The sequence below is a fragment of the Rhodamnia argentea genome, chromosome 3, assembly GCF_020921035.1.
Source record: "Rhodamnia argentea isolate NSW1041297 chromosome 3, ASM2092103v1, whole genome shotgun sequence".
In the NCBI taxonomy this organism is placed as follows: domain Eukaryota; kingdom Viridiplantae; phylum Streptophyta; class Magnoliopsida; order Myrtales; family Myrtaceae; genus Rhodamnia; species Rhodamnia argentea.
In genome coordinates, this window is record NC_063152.1 from 29,800,330 (window position 1) to 29,826,922 (window position 26,593).

Sequence of the window (26,593 nt, forward strand, 5' to 3'; positions counted from 1 at the left end):
ACATAAATCATAAGTGGAAAAGTATAATTGAAATTACACAGGCCATGTAATATTTTCACATCTTGAAAGGTTTATACTTTTCATTCCTAACTTCACAACCTTTTTAACCTTGTACATACAATTATTCTGAAGTCCTTTTATCTACACAAAGTATCTAATCGAATTCTTCTAACATCAAATCCAATTGTCACGACTATTAAAAGACGCAAGAATGTGACGATCACATATTGTTTATATATATAAGTATTTGATTAGAAAAAGCTACAAAGAACGAAGCTTTGGATAGAGTTTTCGACAACCACCAAGGATTTTCATGCAGGCAATATGATCCACACCCTAGTCCGGCATCATTTGATAGGCATGTTACTGGCATGTTACTTGGACTTGATCGAATTTGGTGCCCGAGAGTTTGATTAGTCATGTCATGTGAATAGAACCGATTGGTCAGAAAAATTAAAAGTATAGAAACTCGATTAAAAAAGTAATGAAGCACTACATGTCTAAATACAACTTCGGATACTTAATTATGTCCTTAAAAATCTCCTCATAATTTTAAACTTGGGTTTATTTAGAATCCTGTTGTGACTTGATTAAGGATAAGCTTAAAAACAACAAGATCAAACGGATTTATGAATACATCGGAGTATTGGATGGATGTTCATGTTTCAAGGAATCATGTAGGCGTGGAACCGACAAGAAGAATGAAAGGCAAAATGCCCGAAAGAACCTGGACAATTTCTCGAACCAGATTCCCATCTCCAAAGCCCGACCCGGATAAATTGGTTATGAACAAGAAAAATCATTTCACAAAAAGACGATTATGCCCTTCTGGGATTGCAATAAATTGACGCTTCATCACGAAGAGACGAGGACACGGCATGGTACTCTCTCTCTCTCTCTCTCTCTCTGAGGTTACAGGCTTACAGCAGAGACGCTTCAGGAACCGATCTAGTTCGCCGGGAAAAACCACCTCTCCGCCGCGAGAACCCTCCGAGATGGCCGAGAAGAGCAAGGTACTGGTGATCGGAGGCACTGGTTACATCGGAAAGTTCATCGTGGAAGCAAGTGCTAAGTCCGGTCACCCTACCTTCGCTCTCGTGAGGGAGGCCACTCTCTCCAACCCGGCCAAGGCCAAAATCGTCGAAGGTTTCAAGAGCTTGGGCGTCAGTTTAGTTCATGTGAGTAGTCATTCCCGTGCACTTTTCCCACATTTGGTTCTACTTCGACGTCACCTACCGTTAATCTTGTTCATCATTCTGAGAAATGTCTTTAGCAGTAGAATCGGGGTTGAGTTTTATCTCAATCTCTCACTAGATCGAGTTGATCTTTGGTGTTCCTGCTTTCTCGCCTCTGCTATTTTGTCCTTGTATTATTCGTGAAATCAGAAGCAATCTCACTCCCAATTTTCACACTGATTGACGAATTATCTCAGCTTCGCTGGTACGAAGGAGCACATTTTTAGGCAAATCTTACGAAACTTCCATATGTTACGTACTGTGTAGATGAATTTTTATACAGACTTTACTGATTGTTTGTGCATGCTCTTGGTTATTTGATTCTCAGGGAGACATATATAATCAAGAGAGTCTGTTGAACGCGATTAAGCAGGTTGATGTAGTAATCTCTGCTGTGGGGCAAGCACAGCTAAAGGACCAAGACAAGATTGTTGCTGCCATCAAAGCAGCAGGGAATATTAAGGTCGTGCTTTTTATAGTTTTTTTGTCCACTTTGCTCTGTTCATTTAGCATTTGATTGATGATATAGGTTGGTGTTAGCTTAATTCTATCCTTCTAGTATAAGTGCATCACATTCTCCTTGCGAGCTTCGCTTTGATGAAATGGGATGGATTCACTTATTTATATGAAGACTTCTAAATGGTCATGACTTTGTGTGGAAGTCATTAGTGAAATTTGATGACAACTATTTCAAATCCAAGTATAGCACTGTGTAGGCTTCTAAGTGGGCTACTCTAAATCCACACTATTGCTTTTTGGCGTATTCAATCGGGTCAGGGAATTCTGTCATCATGGATGCACGGTGTAGTACATGAATTTATACATATTTGTATGTATTTACTCGGAGATCTACATCTTTACACAAACAAAAAGTTTCTACCACTCAATACAGACTATGGTTTTCTACCCAGCTCTTCGATCATGAAGTACTTAATCCTTCAAATGGTCTTTTTTAGGTGGTATTATCGTTGTTGCAAATAACTTACCAAAACCCAGTTAGTGGATTGTTTTTTAGTTTTTGCTTTGGGCGGTTGACGGTCCATAATGAGTGGAGGTCAGCATGTTCATGAAAGGCAAAGGACTTACCTGATATTTTATTACTTGTGAAAGTGTCCAACCAAGCAGCATGTTTGCATATTTTATACTTGACGGAGTTATCTGGCTATTGCCTTAACGATTTAATTTTTCACTTTTCTTTTCTTAATTTTTCTAATAGCACTTGGGGTCGAATTTGCTTCATTGCTTGTCTTGATTCACTTATAATCATTTTTTATCTGTTATAGTAACATACAGTAAAAATAATGTGAAATTCAGGATCGTATAAGTTTGTTTTCTTTATTTGCTAGAACATATGTAAGTTTGTTGGGTAAGGGGAATATACTCTAGTTTTCTGTTGCTTTCTAATAAAAATGTTTCTTCTGATTCAATTAATTTTCTTCTCAGAGATTCTTGCCTTCAGAGTTTGGAAATGATGTGGATCGTGTCCATGCTGTGGAGCCAGCAAAAACTACATTTGCTATCAAGGCCAAGATCCGCCGCCTTGTTGAAGCCGAGGGCATCCCTTATACCTATGTGGTTTCTAACTTTTTTGCAGGTTACTTCCTCCCAACATTGTCACAGCCCGGGGCTACCGCTCCCCCTAGAGATAAAGTTGTTATCTTAGGGGATGGAAATGCAAAAGGTAAGGAAGTTTTTTTTGAAATGCGCATTTATCTCATTTAGATTTTTCTGTTCATTTTTGGCAACTTAATTACGGTAGTGATCTCTGACCCAAAAAAAAAAAATTTACGGTAGTGATCAAAGTGAGGGCAGTTCTTGAAGCTTGAGAATTCCAGGCAACTTCCCTGTCTGGAGATGTTGGGCCTTTCACATCCAAAAACTATGGATATTATGTGGTTTATCTTGGCACAATTCCACCTAGTCGGCAGATCATGGAGGTTTTTTTTTATGCATGTGGTTGAGAAAAGAACATATGGATGCATTTGTCTGCCAGTTGTCTGGTGAATTTGTTTACCAAGAGAATTTTTCTTTGGATGCGAGCTGAAAGTAACTCTAGGAATATCCATGGCTTTGTGATATATTTATCAACAAAATTCTAAAATTCTCCCCATCAATATACAGCGGTGTTTAACAGGGAGGATGACATTGGCACCTATACCATCAAAGCAGTGGATGATCCGTGGACCTTGAACAAAATTCTGTACATCAAACCTCCTGCCAACACCTACTCGTTTAATGATCTCGTGTCTCTGTGGGAGAGAAAGATCGGCAAGACCCTGGAGAGGGTTTATGTTCCAGAGGAGCAAGTTCTGAAGAACATTCAAGGTCAGGGATGCTTTTCTTTTAGATTTAAGCACGTGAAATTGTGTATTCTCTCATGCATTTAAATATTCTGACATCGATCGATCTGCTCGTCCATTCAAATTGCAGAGGCTGCGGTTCCACTCAACGTGATACTAGCCATATCCCATTCTGTTTTCGTGAAAGGAGACCAAACCAACTTCGAGATTGAGCCTTCGTTCGGAGTGGAAGCTTCGGAGCTCTACCCCGACGTCAAATACACGACCGTGGATCAGTACCTGGATCAGTTTGTTTAATTGTCGAAACTGAATATGCCTGGTAGGTTTCTCACATCAGTTTGAATCATGAATAATATAGGATTCTGCTTGTCAGGATCCTAGTGTTAAATGTGGCTTTCCTCTTATCATCTTATGGCATACTATGAATATTCAATATGCCAGCATCTATGCGGTGCTTGGAGTAGTTACTTATGTTTTGGAGTTGATATGGGTTCATGGGCCTAGCTACACCGTGGACTCCTGCGTAATGCAGCGTTAACGAGAAAGCCGAACAAGGCACGGCGTTAACTCACCATATTAAGTAAAATGCAATTTCAAATTCCAAAAAATTGAACACACTGATCTCGGGATCGACCCCCGTCGAGAAAGGAATTTACTGTTCCCCAAACTATAGTATAGCGACTAGCGAACTCCATGATATCATGCAAGCATACACATGTGGAGTAGCTCATTTTTACGATGCTTGCTTGAGAATTTTTTGCTCATGCGAGCACACTGAACCATCCGACATCATGGTTGTTACATCTTCCCCTTTGTCTATTGCTGGGATAACGTAGTCAATTTTTTCGGTCAAGGCCTCAAGATTTTTTCAACGATTCGTACCTCTTGGAGTTCTTCACCATTAACCCTTAATTGGTTCAAATGGCTTGCGTACGATGAAAATATGCTAAGATTGATTTATAATCATTCATGTGTAGAGACTTGAAATTATCTCGAAGTGTTTGAAGCCACATCCATATGACACAATCATCGCATTTGGTATCAGACAATATAATCAAATCTTTCGATCAAGACCTCAAGATTTTTTCAACAACGAATACTTGTTGGAGTTCTTCGCCATTAACTCTCAATTGGTTAGCAATGATTTGCGCAAGATGAAAATATGCCGAGATTGATTCAAAGTCATTCATAAATAGACTCGAAATTATCTCGAAATCTTTGAAGTCGTGTCCGTCTGACATGATTATTGCATTTAGCACTAGACAATATAGTCAAATCTTTCGGTCAAGACCTCTAGATTTTCAATGATGTGTACTTCTTGGAGTTTTTAACCATCAACCCTCAATTGGTCAAAATGGTTTTCACACGATCAAAATATGCCAAGATTGATGCAATTTCAAACACTTCGAGGCGATTTCAAGTCTCTACGTACGAATGACTCTTTGACATGATCATTGCATTTGGCACTAAACAATATCGTTGACTTTTTCGGTCAAGATCTCAAGATTTTTTCAACGAGCAGTACTTTTTGGAGTTCTTAACTCTTAACCCTCAACTGTTTAGAATGGTTTGCACAGGATCAAAATATGCCAAGATTGATTCAGAGTCGTTCATGCCCAAATATTTGAAATCACCTCGAAATGTTTGAAACTGCATTTGTTTGACACGATCGTCGTATTTGTAGGATTTTTGAAAAATAACACGTACTTCGGAAAAAAGAAGAAGATATATATACATAATCGTGAGACATACGGAGATATCCTAATATCCCCTAACAACTTTTCAAGATTCCAATGAATTTTTCAAGATTCCAACTTCCTTGATCCTTCAAAGACTTCTGTAAATGGAACAAAAGGAAAAGGCAAACACGACTAACGACACCTTTCGAACATAATGAACCTAGACATCTTCATAAGCTACATTCCTTGCTATCTCCAACATGCCCACCAATTTGAATATTTTTTATTTTTAAACTAATTCAAATTCCGTTGCAAAAAGCCAAATGATGAGTGGAAATGTACAATTGAAATTACACAAGCCGCCTGTTCAACACTGACCATGCAACATTTTCATATTTTTATGAAAGGTACATACTATTATTTCTTTCATGTACTTCGCTACTTTTTTATTTAAGTCCCCGTACTTTCAATTGTTCTGAAGTCACTTTATCTATACAAAACATCTTATCGAATTCTTCCAGCATCGAAATCCAATCGACACGAATATTAAAGGACGCCAAAATGTGAGGTTGATCAAATATTGCCTAAATGAGCACCCATTATGGATATAAAAACTAAGTACTCGAATCGAAAAATTGTGGAAAAATTTGGCTAGAGTTTTCGACAACCACCGGGGGTTTTCAGGCGGGCAATGTAATCCACACCCTATTTTGGCATCATTCAACAAACATGTTACTTGGGGTTGGCCGAATTTGGTGCCGGAGAGATTAAGAAAAAATTACCAAAATATGTTGTAAACCTCTTTTTTTTTTTTTTCCAATTCAATCATAAATTTTTTTATTTGTGTCAATTCGGTTCATCAGGTTAATTTTGGTGGGCAGGCGTTAACATGGACGTCGGTTGACACTATCGGTGCTGATGTAGTAATTTTCAATAATATTTCAACATTTTTTCAATTATTGTCTTCTTTTCCTTCTCGTCCTTCCTCCGAAGTTTCAAACAAATATGTTAAAATACTGTTAAAAATTGCCACATTAATGCCGGAAGGCATAAGTCAACTGTATAGACCGAATTGGTTCAAATACAAAAGATTTAAGATTAAATTGGTAAAAGAAAAAAGATTTAGTACTGAATTGACACAATTGCAATAGGTTTATGATTTGTTTTGATAATTTCTCCTTATTGATTGGATATGTCGTGTGAATAGAACCACTTAATCAGAAAAATTAAATATACAACTATAGGGATTTGATTAGAAACCTAGTGAAGGTACAAGGGTGAATATAACTTCGGATACTTAATGTCTCCTCATAGTCAAAACCCAAGGTTTACTTAGAAGATTTTTGTTCTTTTGGTGCGAGCAAGGATGAAAATTCTATTATGAGTTGATTAGCGTTCAATTTAAAATTAACGAGATTAAACGGATTTACGTATACCTCGGAACATCGGACTAATGTTAAGGTTTCCAGATAAGAAGAATGAAAGGCAAATGCAAGATGAATCTGGACAATTCTCGAACCAATTTCCGACCATTTGCGGAAAGTGGAACTGAACAAACGAATCATTTCGCGCTCTCCTTCCGACAGGGGGCGTGGGACCCTCGGGGTCCTTTTCTTCACGCTCTCTAACGTTATAATTTAAGCAAAAATGTAATTATCAATTCGAGTGGACGGAACAAACTTAAAATCCTTTACATTTAATGAATAAAGATATTATCGCGTCATGTGCCTGATTTGCTTACGTCATGCTCGCTCATCAAACCTCTAGCACCATCCAAAAACTTTTAAATTTGTATTTTCTTGTTTTGGATCGTTTCACACGTGTTTGATTTTCTTCTGTTTATTTCCCCATTTTCTATTAAGGGTGAGCATGGTTCCAAGGTAGAATCAAGAACCCGAAATTGAAATCCATGAAAACCGGTTCGGTTCCAAGTTCTAAGGTACGTAGGGTAGATTTCAAGTTCCAAAAATTGAAAAACTTGTTCTAATGGATAGGTTCCGGGTTCCACAACCTAGAACCTGGAATTTGGAATCTTGACTCTAGATCTTGAAATAATTTTTTGTGTTTTTCTTGATATATGTCTTCGTATGATTCTATAATGTTCAATGGCGTTCGATAATGAGTGTATAATCTAGATTCAAATAAATTTTTAGGTTTCAAGTTCCAAAAAATGAGGAACATGTTTCAAATGGTTGGTTTTAGGCTTTAAACGTAACTTGTACGTAACCCGAAACCGCTTACCTCTACTTTCATTTAGCGATTGCGGCGTTCATTCTCATTTTACTTAACTAAAAATGAAAAAAGAAAAAAAAAGAAAAGAAATTGTCAGATTCTCGGGTACCTTGGAAACGATCCTAGAACCCGTGACAGGATAGGTTTCACGTTCCATGGTATGATGAGTAGGTTTCACTGATTTCAAAAAAATGAAGAATCTGTTCTGACGGGCAGGTTTTAGGTTTAAGGTGGAATATGTAAGGAACTTGAAACCGCCCGTCCCCTACTTTCCATATATACCTTGTTCCATTGAAAAGACGGTTATGCTTTTTGGGGCTATCTCTTCCCCCGCCCCCCCTTCCCTCTCTCTCTCCAGTCACAGCAGAGTCACTTCAGAAACCGATCAAGTTCGCCGGGAAAACCCCGCCTCCGCCGTGAAAATTCTCCGATGGCCGAGAAGAGCAAAGTCCTGGTGATCGGAGAAGAGCAAAGTCCTGGTGATCGGAGGCACTGGATACATGGGAAAGTTCATCGTGGAAGCGAGTGCTAATTCCGGTCACCCTACCTTCGCTCTCGTGAGGGAGTCCACTCTCTCCAACCCCGCTAAGGTCAAAATCGTCGAAGGTTTCAAGAGCTTAGGCGTCCATCTAGTTCATGTGAGTAGCCATTCCCGTGCAATTGCGTTCGTTTCACGCATTTGGTTCTGCTTTCGAGAAATCGAAGCGTCGTCATTCTGAGAAATGTCTTTAGGGGTGGAATCGGGGTTGATTTTTATCTCACTCTCTCACTAGATCGAGCTGATCTTTGGTGTTCCTGCTTTCTCGCCTCTGCTATTTTGTCCTTGTATTATTGGTGAAATCAGAAGCGATCTCACTCTCATTTTTCACACTGATTGACGAATTATCTCAGCTTCGCATGCTGATACGAACGAGCACATTTTTAGACAAATCTTATGAAAACTTCCATATGTTACGTACCGTGTAGATGAATTTCTTTACAGAAGTAAAGGCGGCTGACCAATGTTAGATTTTGTTGATGGTAGCTGACTTTACTGATTGTTTGTCCATGCTCTTGGTTATTTGATTCTCAGGGAGACATATTCGACCAAGAGAGTCTGTTGAACGCGATTAAGCAGGTTGATGTGGTAATCTCTGCTGTGGCGCGAGCACAGCTAGAGGACCAAGACAAGATTGTTGCTGCCATCAAAGCAGCTGGGAATATCAAGGTCGTGCTGTTTATAATTATTTTGTCCAAGTTGCTACGTTCATTTATCATTTGACTTATGATATGCGCTGGTGTTAGCTTAATTCTATCCTTCTGGTATGAGTGCATCGCGTTCTCCTTGCAAGCTTCACTTTGATGAAATGGGATGGATTCAGTCATTCATCTGAAGACTTCTAAATGGTCATGACTTTGTGTAGAAGTCATCAGTGAGATTCAAGGATAACGATATGAAATCCAAGTATAGCACTGCGTAGGCTTCTAAGTGGGCTACTCTAAATTCACACTGCTGCTTTCTGACGTTTTCAGTTGGGTAGGAAATTATGTCATCATGGATGCACGGTCTACCATCTACATGAATTCATACATATCTGTCTGTATTTATTCAGGGATCTTCATCTTTACACAAACAAAAGGTTCGTTCACCCTTCCCAGTCTCAATCCTTGTATGGATATTGGGCTGCCGACATACTCCAGGGGGCTTTATTTATCCAGAACCTGTGTAGTCAGGTTTCTTCTAGGTCAGCCAAAAGAACAAAAAGTTTCTAGCACTCGATAGGGATTATGGTCATCAGCCCAGCTCTTCGATCATGAATGCAAAACAGGATCTACTTAATCCTTCAAATGGTCTTTTTTTGGTGGTATTATCATTGTTGTAACTAAGTTACCAAAACCCCGTTAGTGGATTGTTTTGTAGTTTTTGCTTTGGGCCGTTGATGATGAGTGGAGGTCTGCATGCTCATGAAAGGCAATGGACTTACCTGATATTGTCTTACTTGTGAAAGTGTCCAACCAAGCAGCATGTTTGCATATTTTATACTTGACAGGGTAATCTGGCTATTGCCTTGACAATTTAATTTTTCCCTTTTCTTTTCTTCTATTTTTTTAATAGCACTTGCGGTCGAATTTACATATGTAAGTTTGTTGGGTAAGGGGAATATACTCTAGTTTTTTGTTGTTTTCTAATAAAAATGTTTCTCCTTATTCAATTAATTTTCTTCTCAGAGATTCTTGCCTTCAGAGTTTGGAACTGATGTGGATCGTGTCCATGCTGTGGAGCCAGCAAAAACTGCGTTTGCTATCAAGGCCAAGATCCGCCGCCTTGTTGAGGCCGAGGGAATCCCTCATACCTATGTGGTTTGTAACTTTTTTGCAGGTTACTTTCTCCCCACATTGTCACAGCCCGGTGCTACCGCTCCCCCTAGAGATAAAGTTGTTATCTTAGGGGATAGAAATGAAAAAGGTATGAAACAATTTTTTGAAATGCGCGTTTAACTCTTTTAGGTTTTTCTGTTCGTTTTTGACAACTTAATTACGGTAGTGATCAAAAAGAGGGGCAGTTCTTGAAGCTTGAGAATTCCAGGCAACTTCCCAGTCTGGAGGTGTTGGGCCTTTCACATCCAAAATCTATGGATATTATGTGGTTTATCTTGGCACAATTCCACCTAGTCGGAAGATCATGGAGGTTTTTTTTTATGCATGTGGTTGAGAAAAGGACATATGGATGCATTTGTCTGCCAGTTGTCTGGTGAATCTGTTTACCAAGAGAATTCTTCTCTGAATGCGAGCTGAATGTAACTCTAGGAATATCCATGGCTTTGTGATATATTTAGCAACAAAATTCTAAAATTCTCCCCGTCAATATACAGCGGTGTTTAACAAGGAGGATGACATTGGCACCTATACCATCAAAGCAGTGGATGATCCGAGGACCTTGAACAAAATTCTGTACATCAAACCTCCTGCCAACACCTACTCGTTTAATGATCTTGTGTCTTTGTGGGAGAGAAAGATCGGCAAGACCCTGGAGAGGGTTTATGTTCCAGAGGAGCAACTTCTGAAGAACATTCAAGGTCAGGGATGCGCTTCTATTAGATTTAAGCATGTGAAATTGTGTATTCTCTCCTGCATTTAAATATTCTGACGTCAATCGGTCTACTTGTCTGTTAAAATTGCAGAGGCTGCGATTCCACTCAATGTGATACTGGCCATATCCCATTCTGTTTTCGTGAAAGGAGACCAAACCAACTTCAAGATTGAGCCTTCGTTCGGAGTGGAAGCTTCGGAGCTCTACCCCGACGTCAAATACACGACCGTGGATCAGTACCTAGATCAGTTTGTTTGATTGTCAAAACTGAATGTGCCTGGTAGGTTTCTCACATCAGTTTGAATCATGAATAATATAGGATTCTGCTTGTCAGGATCCTACTGTGAAATGTGGCTTTCCTTCGATCATCTCATGGCATGTACAACCTTTAAACATAAGGGCATACTATGAACATTCGCATCTATGCCGTGCTTGGAGAAGTTGGTATGGGTTGATGCTTGATGGGCCAAGCTAACAAAAAGACACGTTGGACATGGACTCCCGTGTAACACCGCGTTAACGGGAAAGTCCAACAAGGCACGGCATAACTCACCATATTAAGTAAAATGCAATTACAAAATTCCAAAAAATTCAAAATACTGCTCTACGGATCGACCCCCGTCGGAAAAGGTATTTAGTGTTCCCCTAACTATAGTATAACGACTGCGGAACTCCATGATATCATATGCCCTGACCTTCTTCAGTTGCTGCGACAATAGATTTTTTCAACAACTCAATACTTTTTGGAGTTTTTCTCCACTCATCCTCACTCGGTTAAAATGACTAGCACATGATCAAAATATCCGAGATTGATTCAGAATCATTCGGGCGAAGAGACTGGAAATCACCTCAAAGGGTTTGAAGTTGCATTCATTTGACACGATCATCGCATTTGGTACTGGTCAATATAGTCAAATCTTTTGGTCAAGACCTCAAGATTTTTTCAATGATTGGTACTTTTTGAAGCTATTCACCATTAAGCCTCAATTTTGGTTAAATGGTCTGGACATGATCAGTATGTGCCAACATTGGTTCAGAGCCATTCATGCGTGAGCTTCGAAATCACCCAAAGAGTTTGAAGTCACGTTCATCTGACACTATCATCGTATTTAGAGGACGGTTGCAATTTATAATTTCTTGTTTTGGAAAGTTAAATTGTTGTTATTTCAAAAAATTCACATCCTCAGTCAAATTAGAGAAAAGTCGATAGATAAATACTTTGTATCGAATTTGCTTCTGTCTTTCTTCGTGCACATTATATGTACTCATTTCCAGGTGAAGGGTAATGGGGTGGAAAGCCAATTCATCAGAAAGACCATTATGCCCCTCTGGAATCAAAATAAAATGACGATTCGTCTCGATGGGCGCCAACAGGTAAAGCACAGCGCCGAGCAAGTTCGCCGGGAAAGCCCTCCGATGGCCGAGAAGAGCAAAGTCCTGGTGATCGGAGGCAATGGATACATCAGAAAGATCATCTTGGAAGCTAGTGCTAAGTCCGGCCACCCTACCTTCGCTCTCGTGAGGGAGTCCGCTCTTTCCAGCCCCGCCGAGGCCAAAATTGTCGTGGGTTTCCAGAGCTTAGGCGTCAATTTAGTTCATGTGAGTAGTCATTCCCTGACATTTTTGTCCCTCTATATGGTTGAAATCAGAAATCACGTCCCTCTCCTTTTTTCAAACGCCTGGCGAAAATCTCGGCTTCGCATGACGATTCGAACGTGCACGTTTTCAAACAAACCTTGCGGAAACTTCCATATGCTTTGGCTGCTTATGAGACAGCTATAGCTACGTAGCTGCAATTTGCTGTGTAGACGAATCTTGTTGATGATTGCTGACTTTATTGATTGCTTATCGAGGCTCTTGGTTGGTTAGATTCTCAGGGAGACATACCATCAAGAGAGTCCAATGAATGCGATTAAGCAGGTTGATGTGGTAATCTCTGTTGTCGGGAACGAACAACTAGAGGGCCAAGACAAGATCGTTGCTGCCATTAAAGCAGCCGGGAATGTCAAGGTGGTGCTGTTTCTCAAAATTTCATCCTTGTTACTGTTGTTCGTTTGCCATTTGACCGACGCTATAGGTTGTGCTAGCTTATTCTTTCTTCTGTTATAAGTGCATCTCATTCTTCTTGTGAGCTCTGGTTTGATGAAATGGGATGGATGGACTTAGGGCGCGCATGGTAACACTTCTGCTTCAGAAATCAACTTTTAGTCAGAAATTAATTTTTTTACTTCCACACAAAAGCAAAAATTGATTTTTTTACTTCTATTCTAAAAATTGATTTCTGATCATAGAAATTCGTTTAGTAACGGTTGAAAATTTCTACTTCTGAAACATTATTAACATAAAATATTCTATGAAAAATAATTGTCGGCGGCCGAAAATTTTCTACTTCATTTTAAACATTTTAAATTTCTTTAAAAAATATTATTTAATTTTTTTAAAAATATATATTATTTATATTTTACTTCGGTGGCCGGAGACGGCGACTCGGCGGCGGCCCGCCGAGGGTGGTGGTCGGCGGTCACGGCCACCGGCGGGCGGCGACGAGTGATGGTCGACAATTGGCAATAGTCGCGGGCGACGATGGGTGGTGGTCGGCGGGGATTGGCGATGGTGGGGTCGGCGATTGTCGGCGGCGGCAACGAGTGTCGGTGGTCGATGGTGGGCGATGGTGGCCGAGGTCGGCGGAGGCGGACGTGGTCGAAAAGAGGGTGAGAGAGTAATAAAAAGAACGTGAGACGAGAAGAACTTTGTTTGGTTTTTTTTTTTTTGTCCAAGAAGTACTTCTTGAGTTGAGAAACAACTTTTTTTAACTTTTCAAATGGGAAAAAAAATAACTTCAGAAGTGAAAATTCACTTCAAAAATAGAATTTTTTTTTAGAAGTAAAATTTTTTACCAAACGGATTTTTGCTTCGGAAGTTACATTACCAAATGGATTTTTACTTCGGAAGTATTTACGGAGCATAAATTCACTTTCAGAAGTGTTACCATGCGCACTCTTAGTTCTCTGCAGACTTCGACTTTTTTTTTTCTTAAATGGTCATTGTTGGAACCAAAACAATAATAATGACTTTGGAAATTTAGTACAATGGGCAAAAATATGGATTGCGGGGAGAAATTCTTTCATCGCAAAATACTCGTGCTATAAGAAGCCCACACGGTCACATTATGGGCTCGCATGAAAACACTTCAAAATTTTCATTTCTCTGCCGGAAGCTCATCCGGCAGAGAAATGCATTTGATAAGAACCTTATCGAACTAGAAATGCGTTTGGTAAAAAATTGACTTATGATAGGATTTTTGGCCAATTTTAAGAAGTAAAAAATTTTAACTTCTCGGCTCTAGAATCACTTCTTGGATCACACCTGCCTCCGCCGACCATTGTTGCTACTACCGCTGACCACCTCCACCGCCCTCCGCGGTCACCAATCTCCGTCGCCGTCTAACACGGCCGCCCGCCGCCGCTGCAGCCCCCCCCCCCCGATCGCCAACCATAGCCACCGACCACGGTCGCTGCGCCGCCGCCGCCGCTCGCCGCCGCCGACCACTACCGTTGACCACCGCCAACTGCCGACTACGATCAACTGTCGATCATCGCCGCCGAAAATTTTGTTAATAATGTTTCAAGAGTAGAAATTTTCAATCGTTACCAAACTAATTTTTTCGATAAGAAGTCAGTCTAGAGTAAAAGTAGAAAAATTAACTTCTATTTTTATGGAGAAGTACAAAAATTAATTTCTGATCAGAGGTTGGTTTATCATAAAGAAGTGTTATCATGCGCACCTTATGCAAGCTAATCGTAGCAACCTTTATAGAGGTTGGTGGCGCTGAGCCTAAGGACATTGAATGAGAAAACAAAAGATAGTCCACGTAGCATTAAAACCACACAAACAAAAGTCAAATAAAAAGACAAGAAATGACACAACCGAAGAAAACAAGCGTGGCCTCAAAGTCAAATAAAAACAAACACCATAAATGCACCAGAAAGCATGTGTGTCTCTCCACGAAGAATTGAATGACTTTTGTTGAGCTATTTATCTTCAAGCTTCCTTTTCATTAAATGCTTGCAATTATTTCATTCTTCTTCTTCAGGCGCCCACCATAAATCGTGCTCAAACCGATTCGTTCTTCTGACACCCACCATAAATCCAGGCATGTCTCAAACAACGTGCTCGAATATTAAAAAATCAATTTTTATGCCACTCTAACAGTCATGTCTTTGTGCAGAAGCGACTAGTGAAATTCGAGGATAACTGTTTCAAACCCAAGGATAGGACAGTGTTGGCTTTTAAGCGGGCTACTGTGAATAGGGGTGTGCATGGTCCGGGCCGATCCGGTCCCGGCATGGAATCGGGGACCGGACCGTAGTCCCGGTCCCCATATTTTCGGGACCAAGGACCGGACCAGGACCGCCGGTCCTGGTCCGGGCCGGTCCCGGTCCGGTCTCGGTCCCTGCCCAAGGGGACCGCTAACTATTGAAAATCTAGTCAACTTAATAAATTATGCCATGGTAAAAACATAGCGACTCGCTATGACTTTTATGATCGACAAACTTGACCAAAATGTTCGAATTCAATACCAAATCCAGCCATTACATGATAAAAACATCACCAACCGCGCTCAAAAAAGCCTGCGGGGAGAAAATATGACCAAAAACAAGATCGAAAATAAGACTAAAAAGAGAGTCTTGAGGAAGAGAGTGTGACCGTGCAAGGTTGGGAAAAAAATGGGCAATGGACTTTTATTATTCTGTTTTGTTTTTAATTTTTTTTTACAATTGTATATATTTATATATAAATAATTATATATTGTCGGCGGTCCGGTCCGGGCCGGGCCGGTCCCGTCCCAATGCAAGAAACCCGAGGACCGGACCGCCCATCCACCGGTCCCATTTATTGGGACCGGGGACCGGACCATCCACCTCAAGGACCGGACCAACCCGGCCGGTCCGGGCCGGTCTCGGGTTGGTCCGGGCCGGTCCGGTCCAGTTTGCACACCCCTAACTGTGAATCCACGCTATTGCTTTTTGACGTACTTATTGGGTAGGGAGTTCTGTCGCTATGTATGCATGATGCACCATCGCCATGAAATCATCAATCCGCGTATGTATTTACCCAGCGATTTTGTCTTCTCGCACACAAAGGTTCTTTGACCTCCAACTGTACCCTCCTCTGTCTCGATCCTTGTATGGACATTGGGGTGCCCACATGCTCCAGGACGCTTTATCCATCCAGAACCTGCATGGTTGCGTTTCCTCTAGGTCAACCAAAATTGTAACAAGTATCGAGCACTCAATATGGATTATGGATGTCATGAATTCATGGAAAACACGAAGTAGTTAATCCTTGAAATGGTCTTTCAGTAGTGTCATCATTGTTGCAAATATGTTACCCAATACTACTTGCTGGGATAGTCCCTCGTAGTTGTCGTTGTTTTTGGGTGGTTGACGGTCAATTATATAAGTGGAACTCAGCATGCTCACAGAAGGCAATGGAGTCGCCTGATATCTTACTACTTGTGAAAGAAAGTGTCCAAGCAAGTAGCATGTTTCACTATTTTATACTTGACAGATTTATCTGGCTGCTGTCATGTTTCTTCTGTTTTTTTCTAAGAGCACTTGGGGTCGAATTTGCTTAATTGCTGAATTTTATTGATTCACTTATAATCACTTTTTACTCTGTTGTGACATATTGAAACGACACGAAATTCAGTCTCATAGAAGTTTGTCTTCTTCTTTTTTTCCTTTTTGCCAGAACTCATGTGAGTTTGTTGGTTAAGGGGAATATGCTCTAAATTTTCTTTTGGTTTCTAATAAAGATGTTCTTCCGATTTGATTATGTTTCTTCTATTGGAGATTCTTGCCTTCAGGGTTTGGAAATGATGCGGGATCGTGTCCATGTTGTGGTGCCAGTGAAAGTCATACTTGCCATCAAGGCTAAGATCTGCCGGCCTTGTTGAGGCCCAGGGAACCCCTTATACCTATGTATGTTGTAATTGCTTTGCACGTTACTTCGTTCCGACGTTGTCACGACCTGGGGCTACAGCTCCCCCCTAGAGATAAAGTTTGTTGAGGTTGATGTCTTATATTCTGTTATCAAAGAGATTCTGTTAAATATTTTAGGCTATGTGGGCAATTTTATAATTTGTGCCATGTAGGGTTTCGCTCTATATATTAGAGCGAAATAGGTCTCTATAGTGAGAGAGGGTGTGAAAAAGAGTGGCTGTACACTTTTCTACATTATTAGTGAAACGGATCTCATCTCCCCGTGGACGTAGGTAGGCGGAACATCTCCCCTACTGAACCACGTAAATTCTTGTGTTGTGCGAATTTCCATGACTTTTTTGCATCGTTGATAGGATCGAATTTAGATATTCGACAAAGTTATCATCTTAGGGGATGGAAATGCAAAAGGTAAGAAGCAATTCGTCGATTACAAGGACATACTATGAACGTTGAATATGTGCGCATCTATGCAGTGCTTGGAGTAGTTACTTCTGTTCTCGAGTTGATAGGAGTTTATTGGCCAAGCTAAAGAAAAAATGTGGGCTTCTCTCATTTTTGCGGCATGTCATGCTGTGTGGCTCCTTCTTTAAGAAACGGAATTTCTGCTGTCCATCTTATCGGACGGTCTGCGATGCCAGTAGTGTATGTCTGGAATTACGACTGTATAGAAGTCGTGAACGGGTTGAAAACCATGCTAAATTGCTATAATATGGGCCCAATTAAATTCAGAAAGTAAGAGCAGGGGGTTGATTGGGATTGTGCCAAAACTTCAGGAGCCTCCTTCGAAATTTACAAATTTATGTCGTTGGTAAGAGTTTTGCGACTACGTCAACATTTACTTATAACAAGAAACAAAAGCAGTTTTAGCTAAATTCTAATGTTTTTTTACCCACCTTTATCCTACCTCCCCATGGAATGATTTTATCTAGGCTGTATCCTTACTATAGCCGACATTATCCTGCCTTAGGAAGGGATGAAATATACGATATGATAAACTATATTCCATCTTGACTTTTATCTGGCTACCAGACGTAGCATAACAGCTTTGTTCCAATGACCGACTCCACTCATTTGCTGCTCTCTCTCGCACACCAACCATGGTCCTCCTCTGTGGTTTTAATAGAGACGCAATGTAGCGTCATGCTCTTGTCCTAACACACGTGCTCTTTTGTTGCAACGATGTGTGTTCTTCCACGGTCGCGTAATTTTCCGTGAACGTGTGATGCGATTCAGCAGAATGACATGCATATAATAAGCTCGAACGTCAACCCACACTGGATTTTGTACGTGCATCGACGGTCTCTTTTAGTTTTGAAAAACTCAATTGCATTTCGCACCATTTGCATCGTTTGCGGACCGAAAGAAGGCAGGCGTTGTCGGCAAGTACAGTAAGGATCTTGACGATCTTATAAGCAATTTCTAGGTGCAAAAAGCCGATTATCGAACGAATGTCGCGACCTAAAAAAAATAAACAAGTTAAATTTCGGGCTAATGGATTATCAGGTTAATTAATTAACTAACCTAACTCGGACTCTCCCAAGTCCATACCAAATCGCAACTTAAGGTTCAAATAATTAACATGCAATGTGATTTGAATTTGGAGTCGCCACTAATCATTTTCGGTAGGTTGATTAAAAACCTAAATAAAATAGCGGGAGAAAACTATCTTATTTCCGCGAACCGGAGATTTTGAATTCGGGGGATTTGGTTACGTCAGATTTCTCTAACGCCCTTTCGGTACCATTTTCATGAAAAATATTTGATTTGGCAATTTTGATGGATTTTACTCGAAATTCAAAGATGCAATTTTTTTGGTTTTTTCTTCTTTTTTATGGGGATGTAAAACATTGAACTTTGTACGATATACACCATGGGTGATTTAGAAAGAAAGAAAATGCAGCCAATCACGAGTATTTATAAAAATAAATTAACATGTAATAATGCTAAAATTTGAAACACGTGGCATGTCTAAAATAAACAAACAAATATTCAAACCAAACGATTACATTTTTGTAGATCGAGATGGAAAGGATTACCTTCTATTACACAAAATCTTACTCACATACACGTTATAGTTCCCTTCAAGATCTCGGACCTGGAAGAACGCGGCTGTCGTCGAAAATGGCAAGCAATGGCGTTGTTGGGTTGCAAGGGGCGAAATATGTGTCGGGACTCGTCGAAGATGATGCTCGACTAAAACTCTTTTCTTCACTCTCGAATTTTCTCTTCTGATTTTTCTCAAGAACTCTCTTTTTCCTCTCTAAAAATTCCTTTCAAAAACTCTCTCAATTCTCTTCCACCTCCCTAAAAAACTCTCTCAATTCTCTTCTACTCTCTCTCTCAATTCTCTTCCACTTCCCCCCTCTAAGAGCTCTCTACATTCTCTATCACCAAAATTCTCCTCCTCTTTTATAGGCAAAATTCTTCATCCTCCATTCTTCATCTTCATTTCTTCATCTTCTCTTCATCACCTTCCCTTCATTATCTTCCCTTCATCACCTTCCCTTCATCACCTTCCCTTCTTCACCTTCTCTTCATCATCTTCTCTTCATCACCTTCCCTTCATTATCTTCCTTTCTCCATCTTCTTTTGGTATTTGCAATGCAGTCCACGAAGTTTCAAGTATTTGCAATACGGTCCCCGAAGTTTTAAGTATTTGCAATACGGTCCCCGAAGTTTCAAGTATTTGCAATATAGTCCCCGAAGTTTCAAATCTTCTCGGTGTATTTTTCCATCTCGCAAAATTAAGTGTTCTGCTTGCCCAATTATATGCCAATGCAATGTACGCTAAAAATAAATATGTGAGATGATTTTTTATTTAGAACTAAAATTAGTTCTAATTTTTATGCAAAAAATAGATTAGTCAAAATTTAGGCGTCAACAGCTGCCCCTCTTTGAGTGGAGGCTCGTAGAGGTTCCGCTCAAAGACAAAATTGAATCCTAAATTTTGACAGTGCAAATTATGGATGAACTTTTTTGGCGGGAGTTTTAATCCCATTTTTTATGTAATGAAGTGATGCATGATATGCAAGACTGTAAATAACATGTGTCAAAACTTCTCATTTTTCATGTTAGAGAAACCTGCACATGGATCGCATACAAGAATACCTGGTTTACCAAATTTCTCGTAAGCTAATGGTTCTCTTAATTTCCAAGCTTCTTTTTGCGGATGCAAGGATTTTAAGGTATCGGTGCCTTATCCGTTATCAGAGACTTCTCCCTAATGCAAGACAGCGCAAGATATGTGTGTCGTTTGAGATCACAAGAGCTACGTCGTTGTGAGTCGAAAGAAGTGAAATCAAGTTCACAAGAGCTACGTCGTTGTGAGTTGATTAAATGTCGAAATCGCCAGTGCATATGTCTTCACGATTCGAAAAAAGGGAATCAAAATCATAAGAGCTACGTCATTATGATTTGGTTTGGATCAAAACCATGGGTGCTTATGTCTTCATGATTTGATAAAGGAGCCGAAAATCATAAGAGCTATGTCATTATGAGCCGACTAAAGGTCAAGATCACCGGTGCATACGTCTTCGTGATTCGATATCGAAATCATAAGAGCTACGTCGTTATGATTTGAAGAGATGTCAAGATCGCCAGTGCATATGTCTTCGCGTCCTGAGATTGAAACCATAAGAGCTACGTCGTTATGATTTGATAAGATGTCAAGATCGCCAGTGCATATGTCTTTACGTCCCGAGATTGAAACCATAAGAGCTACGTCGTTATGATTTGATAAGATGTCAAGATCGCCGGTGCATATGTCTACACGACTTGACGGAAGAGGCATATTGCCCGAATTGAACAATATTTGGTAGGAGCACCATCGAATGGAATCGATAAGTACAAAAGGGGCATATTGCTCGGAATTGAATCATAACAACTATCATGAGAAGAGTTGTTAATTTGAAAAGGGGTTCGGAAAACTTACCCGGGTTCTCCAAACGATTAATCAAGGAACGAAGCGGATTGTCTGTATCGTACACTGGTAGGCATTTGCCAAGCAAAACTTGCTCATTCAATAATCCTTGGAAGAATTTCGAGACCTTGGGAGGGAACTCGAACATCGGGAATGTATTACCTATCATAGAATGTCAGAGGTAACACACACAAACATATTCAACAATGAGTATAATGCAATCACTCATACTATGGTTCATGCATAACCATTCTGTCAAGTTTGCATTACCAATTTTGTCTAGGGAGGTTCTCACATTACGAATACCTCGAATGTGAGCTGAATGGGGGGACTTCAGTCCGAAAGGGCTTTCTCTCACTCTCGAGAAAAGCTATTTATCCTGTTTGCGGGATTCAAGAGAAATCACTCAATCTTTCCATCATCGCATTCGATAAGGATCCAAGTAATCTCGCAATTGATACGACCGAGTCGATCCGGGAGGTCTTGATTAGGACCGTAATGAGAGCTAGGTCAAAGGTTTACAAAGGGGACTCCGGTTGAGTCAAGGTTTCTTGAAATGAATTTCTTCATCATTTGCTCCGGATTTACAAGTCAAGAATCCTGCAAAAATGAGAGAGAAATAATCTTGCTCGAACTTCTTCGAGTGATGCTTAAAATCATTTAACTCTACGTTAACTCAAGTGCCCTAATCGGAAGAGACTTTGGAGGGTTATAGCGTAGGCTAGGATTGAGGAGCGAGGAACGAAAATGCTCGTTTTGGCTCAGAAATTAAATGAGAAGGGGCTTGACGTTGGTGATCATCGTCGACTAGTCACCGATCTTGGTCTTCTGGAAATGTCTTGAGAAAGAATACCATCATTGAATGAGGGATGGTAGTTTTCTACTGAAAATTGCACTTTGCAAACCGATTTCTTGGGGAGTCTTCTTCACAACAAGTGTCTGTCAAGGATTTGCAAGAGACACAATGCAAACATGTATATGGAATTTACAACTTAACATGCAAAAATGTACATTCAAAATTCAGAAGTACTTTACAAATGAATGTGCATTGGCCTCACTTTTGGTAGGCACTTTGCTTTTCCTATGCTCGAAATTTTCATATGAGATCGGCCTTTGCTTTTCTTACTCCCGACTCTCATTTTTCTTTTTTTTTCTTTTTTTCGAGAAGAGATTTTTTTTTTCTTTGAGGGCTCTTCGACATCTCTCTATTTTGCTTTTTTTTTTTTTTTTTTTTCGAGAGCGGGCCCTTCTCCTTTAAGCTGAGTTTGCCTCTCCTTTTTTTTTTAATCCCATGATTTTGAACCAGGAATTACAATAAACATAAACATTTACAAAGAAAAATTATGTAAACATAAAAAATCTAGAATACAAGAAATGAGTCCATTCGGGAATTCTCTGTTGACCCGACCATCTCCAATTCTAATCCTTGGGAAAATGCTATCTTCGTCTTTGGAATGAGCAAATGATCACCAACGGGGGCTTAAGAAATGAATTTGCAGGCTCAAGTGGGCTATGCAAAGGATGAAGTGTATAGGATAGAGAAGTGAATGCTCTTCATCATCCTAAGGCACTTGAATTAAAATTCGAGTATAAATGCAAAGAAACACCCGAAGATTAATGTTAGTCCGAGCAAGAAAATTTCTAACCATTTACCTCGTGTTGCTGCTGGAATTAACTCGTCTGGACTCCGGTGTGGGGTGGTTCTTGACGGGGGTAAAGAAATGAAACCACCGCTCAAAAGGGGTAATCAATGGATCACCTGTAGTGTTTGGGATAGAGAACTGAATGCCTCTGTCATTTCGGCTATCGTACCTTTCGCGAGAAAACTCTTTACCTCGGGGAATGCGGAATTTTGCCACCGTTCATCTCGCCTGAAAAAATTGGACGTGTTTGGGAAAGGATTGCCTTTCATCATCCCGCCCTGCCCCATTCCATACATTCGATGTATCTTATGTAGTTCATGTTCCTTATTCAGAGTTGGTAAATTAAACATGAGGAACAGTCATGCGCAAACTATGCAATGTATGAGTGTTTTTGAGCATATAAAATGTAGCAACTTTTTATCTTGGTGCAAGCACGTAAGAAAATTCTTAAGGGCGTGAATTGTGAGTTGCCCTTGCTCATGCAAATGAGTTGCAAAACTTCATTATCTAGTTTGAGACATGAGATTGTCAAAGGCTCCGGGAATTTCTCATTTCATTAATTTTTCAGGAGAAGGGATACTTCCCTATCCGGAAAGGCAGTGACCCCTGTAAAAATCAAAAGGGAAAGCATCAATGTACGTTCTCATATTCTAAACGAGTTGAAACGATACCGCTTTACCCTTGTACGAATTTCTTGTGAACTTTGAATTGAAAAGATCAATTCATCTGGATCGGACCGTATGTCCGGGATGTTATCTCTCCAGGTTCCGTAACCATCTTGGCTGAACTTCAATCGGCATTGAACTGGGATGCCTCGGACCACTGTCATTCCCCCAACCACCAGGCCGTGGTGATGTTGGCGTCCACGGTTGGTTCGCTTTTTGCTATATTGTTCTCAAAACAGTTGGCAATCCCCTGTCGAGAATAAAATAAGCATAATTTAGAGTTTGAAATGACTGAGAGCCAATTGGGACGATACGAAGTTACCCATCTTTGAGCCCGCTTGGCCTTTTACTCGTATTCTCCCAAGTAAGGCTATTCGGAATCTCTCTTTACGGGCGTTCAGGGGCGTCGTCCACAAATTGATTTGCTACAGGCCTAGCTTAACAAGGAACTCACGCATTTGATAAGGGAGGAGAAAATTCGTCCTTTAACTCTAGGCAAATTCTAGACAGCTAGAAAGTAAAAAATATCCCACACGGGGGAACTATACATGGAATTAAAGAAGTATTCATGCGAGATTGGTTCCACCTCTCTTGCTGGCCATTCCAATGATCGACTAATTTTGTCTTGGATCATGCACCAACGATCGTTGTTCAAGGATCCATAATCACTTGCTTCGGATCACAACTCCGGAGGTCCTTCACTCCGAACCTGGTTGATCAAGGTGGTGAGCTCATCATCAAAGTAATCTTCTGATTGATACTCGAATTGGGTAGTGTTACTTGCTAACACTAGCGACGGATTTCCCACTTTGTTTTCACCGTGAGCGGTCTGACTCCTTGAGCTTGAGCTTCCGCCGTTGCTCGGAAACTTGTAGGGATGATCAAGCTGTCCGCTGCTAGAACCACCAGCGGAAGGTTGGTATGGCTCGTATTCTTGATTGGGAAGTGACCGGGTACCTTTTGCTCGGTAGGTTTTCCCGGTATTGATCTTCCGATCAACTTTGGTCCGGTCGCCTTGATTTTTGCACTACTGGCTTAGCCGAAGGATTGATTGGCAAACAATGTTCGACAATGGAACGGTCAAGACCGGGCATATCCGCCTAGGACCAGGCGAAAATGTCCCTGGTAATCCTTCAAGAGCTTAATCAAGCGCTCGGTCATCTCTTTGGAAAGGTTTGCCCCGATCTTAACTTCTTTAGGGTTTTCCACATCGCCTAGGTTGACCGAGATAGTTTGTTCACCTGTCAAGGGCTTGATCTCCTCATGTCGTTCGAAATCCCGACGAATTTCCTCATAATCTGGATTGGACTCATCTAGGTCGTATACTTCTAAATCCACTAGGTTTCCCTCCTCATGTATCCCCCTGAAACATAAAGTAACAAAATCAGAAAAACAAACGGGGTTTAATTGCGGTGTTTTTTTTTTTTGAAGAACTTTATTTATTTTTTTTTTATTTTTTTTCAAAACCGTGGGACATGAATTCTTGAAGAAGCCCAACCCTCGGTTCTTACCATGATGACAAACTTGTTGGTCGTTGGTTATCGTCATCGGGTTGGTTTGGGATACTTCAACAAGATTCGAAAAATGGTGCAATTTTATTGATATGAAATTACATCTTCTAGGAGAGAAAATCCAAGAGTGCAAGACATAATAGAAATCCAAATGCAATCCAAAATCTAAAGGAAACAGAAAATGTCCCACATAGGGGATTGCATAAACATAATGATGTTACTCTGAATCTAAACCCTCCAGTGGATCATCACATATGGCATTAATGAATGATTTGGAAGGTTTAGGTGCCAGGTAAGGTTCCTCCTTATGCGCTCCGTCTTCGGATATAGCAGCAATGGTTACATCATCAAAACAACCGGCGATATCGAAGACTCCTTCATCCTTACTAGCACCAACCTGTCTGATTCCCAGCCCGAATACGGCACTAATTTTACCGGAATGATCTGGCAAAGGATTATTCTGGACATTTGGCTGTTTGTTGTCTTGGAACGAGAATGCTTTAGAATCGAGAAGATCTTGAATCCGATGCTTCAAGATGAAACAGCCGTCAGTGTCATGTCCGAGCTCCCCGCAATGGTAATCACATTTCTTTGATGGATCATATCTCGGCGAGCTCGTGTCACTGGGTCGTAGAGGCTCGGAAGTCGATAAATCTCTCTTACGCGAACCGCAAGTACTGCGACGGGGTTCCTGGTAGAGGGGTAAACCGCCGAGGAAACCGTTGATTCCCTCTTTGTCGTTGCATGCCGAAATTAGCATGCTGCTGATTAGGAATCTGTACGACCGGCATCCGGGTCGTGGGTTTTTGGCTGTAGGTCATGTTGACCTGTGGGGCCGGCTCCTTGTCTTTCCTTACCACAAACCTCTTAGTTGTCATGGCGACATCACCGTACCATCCTTTCTTCATGCCGTTCTCGATTTCTTCAGCCATTGCGATGAGATGGCTGAATGACGTGGCACGAGATCCCAAAATTCGAGTTCTCATAATCGGCGGCGGGGTAGAAACAAACAATTTCATGAGTTCCCTTTCGGGAGGGACTGGTTTCAGCTGAGATGCCACGTTCCTCCACCTGGTGGCATATTGCTTGATTGTTTCTTCCTTTTTCATCTCAAGCTGCTCAAGGTCCTCTTCGGTGGTGAGCACGTCCAAGTTAAAGCTGAAATGTTTGATGAAAGCATTAGCTGCCTTCTCCCAATCATCCATCCGGTAGATCTCGTAGTCCGTATACCATCTCATGGCAGCTTCTTTTAAACTAGCCTGGAAGGTCTGAACCATTAAGGGACCGTTGGTCGCATGCTTATTCATTCTTGCCTGGTACATCCGGACGTCTTGAACCTGGGTTGGAAGTTCCATCATACTTCTCAAAGTCGGGCATCTTGAACTTCTCCGGCACCGTGACCTTTGAAAAGACAGACAGGTCAATCTGGGGTATGTTGTGAGTCCCCTCAACCTCTCGGATCCTCTGTTCCATTTGGGCCAACGGTTTGACCGTATCACCATTCAACCCAGGGGCCACGGGGTTGGCTTGAGGGATTGGGACTACGGGCGGCGTGCTCGAGTTCACGCCTGTGATGATCACATCCTCTAGCGGCATTGTCGGATATGGAGTAGCTTCTAGGGCTTTACCGACGTTGTCCGTAGGAGGAATTAGAGCAGGAATGGTTAGCGGCGGGCTGGAGGTGGATGATTGAAGTTTGGCGGCAAAGGCGGCCATCATTTCCTCCATCTTTCGGGACATCATCCCTTCAAAGCGCTCGGTCAAGGAGCAAAGTTTCTCATCCAGGGCAGCACTAACGGTGGCGTTGATGTCGGTCATCCTTTTTGCTGCTGATCGGGTGATATGTGGAGGATCCCCGATAAATTACCTCTCATACGAAGAAAATGTCAATCACAAAGACATGCGCATGAATTGTGAGTTTAAATCTTATTCTATCTATCCAAAAGGCTTTTGCAAAGTGAAATGATGAACGAAACGACATGTCGCAGCCTCGCGCGCAATCATCATGACTAGTCGCGGCCTCGCGTACAATAGTCATGACTAGTCGGGTTCAATCACTTCGGCTTGGTTCGGTCGACAAGGGCAATTCTCATGCATCGTAGCCTCACGTGCATAAGAACGACCCTTGAGCCATTTTTTGAAAAAATTTTCGGGATCCAGATGGGATAACCTTTAGCGAAGCCTTACCGCCAAGGTTAAAGGACCATCTAAATACCATCTTAAAACTATTAGTGTGACTCGAGTCCGGTCACGGGTTGTGTGCGGTGTAGTGCAAAGACGATAAATCATACACAACAATTAAAAGCAAACACCGCTTCAATGATTCAAAAGTTA

At 41.0% G+C, this 26,593-nt stretch overlaps 3 protein-coding genes, 1 long non-coding RNA gene and 1 pseudogene across 7 annotated transcripts in view; 4 read left to right on the forward strand and 1 right to left on the reverse strand.

Moving 5' to 3' along the window:
• The window catches only part of LOC115743217 (phenylcoumaran benzylic ether reductase Pyrc5-like), a 28,379-nt gene extending 17,446 nt beyond the window's left edge, over positions 1–10,933 (forward strand). For 2 of the 4 annotated variants that reach the window (XM_048276282.1, XM_048276283.1), the window contains exons 2-7: positions 5,577–5,579; positions 7,911–8,084; positions 8,519–8,653; positions 9,655–9,892; positions 10,299–10,502; positions 10,608–10,933. In XM_048276282.1, coding sequence (XP_048132239.1) covers positions 5,577–5,579; positions 7,911–8,084; positions 8,519–8,653; positions 9,655–9,892; positions 10,299–10,502; positions 10,608–10,774 — 921 coding nt within the window. In that variant the 3' untranslated portion in view covers positions 10,775–10,933. Of the gene's footprint in view, positions 1–956; positions 1,001–3,077; positions 3,082–5,576; positions 5,580–7,910; positions 8,085–8,518; positions 8,654–9,654; positions 9,893–10,298; positions 10,503–10,607 lie in introns of those variants that run through there. The other 2 variants (XM_048276284.1, XM_030677939.2) reach the window with 2 other exon arrangements.
• Positions 1–26,593, forward strand: part of LOC115743219 (phenylcoumaran benzylic ether reductase Pyrc5-like) — a 44,152-nt gene that overhangs the window by 7,330 nt on the left and 10,229 nt on the right. The window contains exon 2 of the mRNA XM_048276289.1: positions 7,809–7,836. The gene's annotated coding sequence lies outside the window, so the exon portion shown is untranslated. The remainder of the gene's footprint in view (positions 1–7,808; positions 7,837–26,593) is intronic.
• On the forward strand, positions 973–3,836 carry LOC115732102 (phenylcoumaran benzylic ether reductase Pyrc5-like). Its single transcript, XM_048276286.1, has 5 exons — positions 973–1,178; positions 1,564–1,698; positions 2,679–2,916; positions 3,357–3,560; positions 3,666–3,836. Exons 1-5 carry the CDS (start codon positions 996–998, stop codon positions 3,830–3,832), a joined length of 927 nt encoding a protein of 308 aa, XP_048132243.1. The 5' UTR covers positions 973–995; the 3' UTR covers positions 3,833–3,836.
• Positions 3,695–10,890, reverse strand: LOC125314315. Its single transcript, XR_007197839.1, has 2 exons — positions 10,757–10,890; positions 3,695–3,814 (listed from the first exon to the last, which is right to left on the reverse strand). It is a non-coding gene; the product is annotated as an uncharacterized LOC125314315 (long non-coding RNA).
• On the forward strand, positions 11,910–16,572 carry LOC125314314 (annotated as a pseudogene).